General features: G+C 45.4%; 1 protein-coding gene across 1 annotated transcript in view; it reads right to left on the bottom strand.

Annotated features, from left to right (window-relative positions):
* Positions 1-5,652, bottom strand: part of Vwa3a (von Willebrand factor A domain containing 3A) — a 65,807-nt gene that overhangs the window by 43,657 nt on the left and 16,498 nt on the right. Inside the window, exons 4-5 of the mRNA XM_029479335.1 lie at positions 3,260-3,384; positions 3,077-3,154 (exon numbers count right to left, since the gene is read on the bottom strand). Coding sequence (XP_029335195.1) covers positions 3,077-3,154; positions 3,260-3,384 — 203 coding nt within the window. The remainder of the gene's footprint in view (positions 1-3,076; positions 3,155-3,259; positions 3,385-5,652) is intronic.

The following is a 5,652-nucleotide window of genomic DNA, read 5'->3' as shown; positions in this document are numbered from 1 at the left end:
CTTTCTTTCTTTCTTTCTTTCTTTCTTTCTTTCTTTCTTTCTTTCTTTCTTCCTTTCTTCCTTCCTTCCTTCCTTCCTTCCTTCCTTCCTTCCTTTCTTCCTTTCTTCTTTCTTTTCTTTTCTTTCTTCTTTCTTTCTCTTTCTTCTTTCTTTCTTTCTTTCTTTCTTTCTTTCTTTCTTTCTTTCTTTCTTTCTTTCTTTCTTTCTTTCTTATTTTTTTGAGACAGAGTTTCACTGGATAGCCCTAATTGGCCTATAATTTGCTGTGTAGATCAGGTTAGCCTCAGTTTCACAGGGTTCTCCCTTCCTCTACCCTCCTATTGCTGGATTTTAAAGGTGTGGCCTTTTCTACATCTTTTGAGAGAAAATCTCACTTTATAACTGAGGTCAGCCTCAGACTCTCTTTTATTATTTTTTAACTTAAAAAAGAATTATTTTGTGTGTTTATGTGTGTTAGGGGAGGATGAAGGAGAAAAAGAGGAAGTAGAAGAGAGAGAGAGAGAGAGAAAGAGAGAGAGAGAGAGTGTGTGTACGTGTGTGTGTGTGTGTGTGTGTGTGTGTGTGTGTGTGGTCACATATGTGCATGCATGTGTTCAGGTGCAAATGTGTAAGTAGGAGGTTTTTTCCACCACCTTCTGGAGTTCAGGAACTCACCCCAGGTCCTCAGGCCTGTGTGCCAGCCTTTACTCATGGGGCCATCTCACCAGCTCAGCCTTAGACTCTCTATCTTTCTGCCTCAGCCTCCCTATTCTGGAATTAGAGGCAGGAGTTACCTGGTTGGATGAATTTTTAAGTTTTAAGGCCTGTGGAGACTATAAGACAAATGGAACAAGACAAAGCTAAGATATGTGTTTGCCAAGACACCAGGTCAAGAAGCAGAGGCTGTGTGGGGACCAGGGGTTGGCTGCAGTTTTCCTGTGAAGCAAGACTGGGTGCTGATGACCTTTTGTGAGCTGTTGGGGGTACAGGCAGTGTTCTCATGAGGAAGGTGGGGGGGCTCCCTGTTCTCACTCAGAGCTGAGTACTTTTTAAAAATTTATTTATTTTGTGCATTTGAGCCTTTTGCCTGGATGTATTTAGTCCATGTGTATGCCTGGTACCTGTGGAAGTTGGAAGTGGAAGATGGTATCAGATTTCCTGGAAGTAGGGTTATGAGATTGCTGAGAATCAAACTCAGGTCCTCTGCAAGAGCAGCAAGTGCTCTTAGCCACTGAGTCATCTCTCTAGTCCCTCAGATATCATGAGTCTTTACAGAAGAAATTGTCCCAATACTCCTGGGGACGGACCACAGCTGTTCTTGGATTGATTAACAAACACATTAGTTTCTAAAAGAAAAGTAGCCAAGAGAACTGTATTGACCTCTGGAGCCTATAGAAAAGCAAGCACTCCTGTGACGGGGTGAACACCAGCAGGTGACAGGTGCTCATTGGAAGTTTTCAGTCACTTGAATCTTTACTGTGGTGCCTCACTGAGAGCAGTTGGGAGAGAGGAGTGTGGAAGCCAGATGTTGGTGGGTATAAATTCATGAGACGAGAGTAACAGGGGAGTCACGATGGAGACATAAGAATTTGAATATAGGACTGAGCCTCACACTGAGACCCACTTGTGTTTGAGACCTTGCTTTAAAGGCCTTTTATGGATGGTGAGACTTTTGGTAGGTGTAGGATTCTCTCAGAGCCTGAAGTTTCATCATCTTCCATGTAAAGATAATCACAGCACCCTGTCCAAGTCAATTTGCCAAATGACTTCAGCAGATTCGACTATTCCATAAAGATGTTAGATTTGCACCTTTCTTTGGCAGGATGGTGACTGGGGTACATTACCTGTGCTCCAGGGTGTGGCCCACTCTCATGCACAGATAGATAGAACTTCCTGGACTTAGTGATGTATCAAAAGGGAGAGAAGGAGGGGCTGACAATAACTACGGCATGAGGTGGGGAGGTGGTGTTAGGGTGAAGGATCTGGGAGGAGATGAAGGGTAGATAGGACCATATTTAATTGAATACATGTATTAAACTCTCAAAGAACAAATAAAAACAAAATGTTGAATTTATAATTCAAAACAACAGAGCCATATATTATTGAACTCTACATGTGTGCAGGGGCACACACTGTACTCCAAAAACTCAGAAAACTGTGGCAGGAGAATCTCAAGTTTAAGGCCAGCCTGAGCTGCACTGACCCTGTCACAAACAAACTTAGAACTAACTAAATATCAAGGAATTATTTAGAACATTCTGACCCTAAGAACTTTCTATAAAATTTATAGTTAAAGCATTTTGATATATCTCACTAATCAGTTACTGTATGAATGATAGTTGAGCAACCACCTTTTGGTTAACTGGTTTGACTTTTGGTCATTAGTTGGAGAACAATACAATGTTCTGGACAGTTGTTAAGGAGGAAATAAGATCTTGTATGCAGCCCTTACAGAGTTTCTGGCACATTAATAAATGTTATTACCATCATTACCTTTTGGGAAACCTTAGGCAACAGTAATTATAGCTCAGACATTACTAGAGCTGGGATAGACTCTTAAAGACCATCCTGTCTGCTGATAATCGGAATGTGTTTGTGAGTGTGTGTGTGTGTGTGTGTGTGTGTGTGTTTTCCAAGTGTGTGCACAGGATCCAGGTTCAATTCCCAGCACCTACAAGGGAGCTCACAATCATCTGTAACTCCAGTTCCAGAGGATCCAACATCCTCTTCTGGACTTTGTGGATACAAGGTACATACTATGTGCACTAACATACAGGCAAGACACTCATACATATAAGACAAAAACAATTGGTTTGGGAGTTGGGCACATGCCTTACACATGTCTGCAAGGGTGAGAGCCACAGCAGCCTGACAAAGCTCTCAGTCATTAACCAGCTAACGAAGCTGGAAAATTGGAGACATTCATTGGAGAGCACCAAGGGTTTCAAAGGCTGAGAGATGCCAGTCTAGTCCAACGTTTTCATTTGAGAAAAGGGCAGACTAGAGGTAGATGAGAGGTTGGTACCAGTCATGTGCAGGCTATGAAATGAGATGAAGGCCTCAAACTCTGGAGTCCTGGGGGTTCTGGGAAACTTACTCAGAAAGCCTTGACTTGAAGTGGTGGATGGCCTGGGTGGTGAAATGCACTTTGGGCACAGCATTGTTATGATCCTCCCTGAAAGAGTAAAGCTTGATTTGGGGGTTTTTCAGGCTCAGGGCTGGATGTACCACCACAGCCTTGGGGAGCTTGGGAGGAAGGGTGGAAGCACTTTAGACTTACAGCTCAACTGTGCCCTGGCTTATCAAGTCAGCCAAGGTGAGCTTCTCGAACTTTAAACTGTGCATTGCAAGCCAGTCTTCAGAGTCTTCCAGAGCCGACGTCTGGGTCTCACGTCCCTGCAGCTGCTACAAGGCAGAAACCAGAGTCAGACAGGAAACAGCAGGAAGGCGGGACAAGGAGGAGGATGCTCTTGGTTCCTGTCACCAGATATCCAAGGGTTGTGAACTCTGAGAGACCCAATCCCAAGGTACTCTAAAAGTTCTCCTTGCTAACTGGGCACAGTGGTACTCACCACTTGGTATCCCAGGCACTTGGGAGGTTGATCAAAGCCAGCCTCAGTTACAGAGCAAAGGCCCTGTCTCAAAATACCAACACCAGCTAGTTATGGTAGCACATGCCTTTAGCCCCAGCACTCAGGAGGCAGAGACAGGCTGATCTACATAAGTTCAAGGCCAGCCTATTCTACAGAGCAAGTTCCAAGATGACCAAAGCTACACAGAGAAACCCTGTCTTGAAAAAACAATCCAAACCCAATTCAAACCAACCAACCAATCAACCAAACAAATAAACAAACACCCCACCCATACCAATACCAACATCACAACAGCCATAACAAAGCGAATCCCCTTGCCGAGAGTGCTGAACATGAATATGAGGTTGGTTGCCCTGGTGACACCACCCTTATGTCAGGCCCCAAATGTGGCTCACATATTCAAGGGCAGCTCACTTTGTGAGGGATTAGACAGATATACAATGACCAAACGACACAATAGTAGAATCACAACTTGTGCAAAAATTGGCCCAGCCTGGCTGGGATTTGGTCAATGACTTTTAGTTTCTCATGTTTTTTCTTGGTTCTTGTTTGTTTGTTTTTGCCTCTGCTTCCAACTCAGGACCATCTGGAGAAAATCAAGTATGTCTCCTAAACCAATCACAGGAGATGCCTTCTTCTGTTGAGTCTTTCTCCACTTGCTGAGAGCTTACCGTCAGAGGTATTGGGAGGCCCTTTCTTCCATATGAATTGCTCTATATTCCAGCCTGTTGTTGAGTCTATCGCAAACACAAGTCATGGGGGCTGCTCCCTTGTGGTGAACAAGGTCTGGATAAATTCCTGGTTGGTTCTCAGCGAGATGATCTTGCTAATTTCCAAAACTGTATGCTCTAGATCTTTTCAGGTGCGTTCTGCCCCTTAGCATTCCAAGAGACCTCAACAAACACTAACTGGCCAAGCAGAGACCAGGGCATTCTAGCTCCACCTGGGGCCCAGAACCAGAGCAGTGGGTGGGTGGGTATATAGGAGAATAAGTCCTTATTTACCACAGGACTGAGCCATCAAATATGTGATGATACCTTGTGCTTAGTGACATCTGTGTCACTCAGTACTCTCAGCTTAGGCTATGTGTGCAGACCTGGTCGTGGAGCAGAAGAAACTCCACCCTGAGCAATCAGCACTGGTGATGCTTTCCAGAGCTAGCCTTGGATAGCCTTGACTTCAGACTGAGCCAGCCTTCCCTTGTTGATCTCTTCTAGGGTATTTCTGAGTCATTGCTTTGAACTGGTCCCATCCTGGGTGCTCCGGCTATGATGCAAGTAAAAATACTCTTGTCCTCTCACAGCTTGTGTTCTAGTGTGGATAGATGGACAGGGAAGTGAAATCAATATGCAGGAGAGTGTCAGAAAAGAACACTCTTAATAGGAAAGCAGGATGAAAAGTGGCTGGGAAATGGCAAGGGTGGTTTGGGAAGGCTGCCTAGCTGAGAGGCAATCGGAGAAGGCCTCTGAGCCCGGCACTGAGGGCTAAGAAGGAGCCAGCCCTGCCCACAGCAAGGGGGCCATGCCAGGTAGAGCCAGGGAGGTGTGGAGAGGCGGGATATGTGAAGAGGGAAAGGGCAACATGAGCTGGAATGGAGTTGCAGTGGCTCGAGTGAGATTGGCCCCCTGGGCTCATACATTTGAATACTTGGTCCTCAGTTGGTGAAGGAACTGCTTGGGAAGGATTAGGAGGTGTGGCCTTGTTGAAGGAGGTGGGTCACTGAGGATGAACTTTGAGGTTTCACAAGTCCACAATATCCTAGCTGACTCTCTCTGTGTCACGTGGTGCTTGTTGTCTCTGGATGTAAGCTCTTAGCCACTGCTCCAGCACCATGCCTGCCTGCCCGCTGTCATACTACCTACAATGAGGGTCATGAACGAACTCTCTAAAACTGTGAGCAAGCCCACAATTAACCACTTTCTTTATAAGTTACCTTGGTCCTGGTGCTTTGTAATGAAGACAGTAGTAAGTTAGAAGTGGTGTTATAAAAGTACAGACTGCACACATAGAAGCTGCACGAGAAGCCGGGCGTGGCGGCGCACGCCTTTAATCCCAGCACTCGGGAGGCAGAGGCAGGCGG

This window comes from Mus caroli, chromosome 7 (genome assembly GCF_900094665.2).
Source record: "Mus caroli chromosome 7, CAROLI_EIJ_v1.1, whole genome shotgun sequence".
Classification (NCBI taxonomy): Eukaryota; Metazoa; Chordata; class Mammalia; order Rodentia; family Muridae; genus Mus; species Mus caroli.
This window is presented reverse-complemented; position numbering and strand designations above follow the sequence as displayed.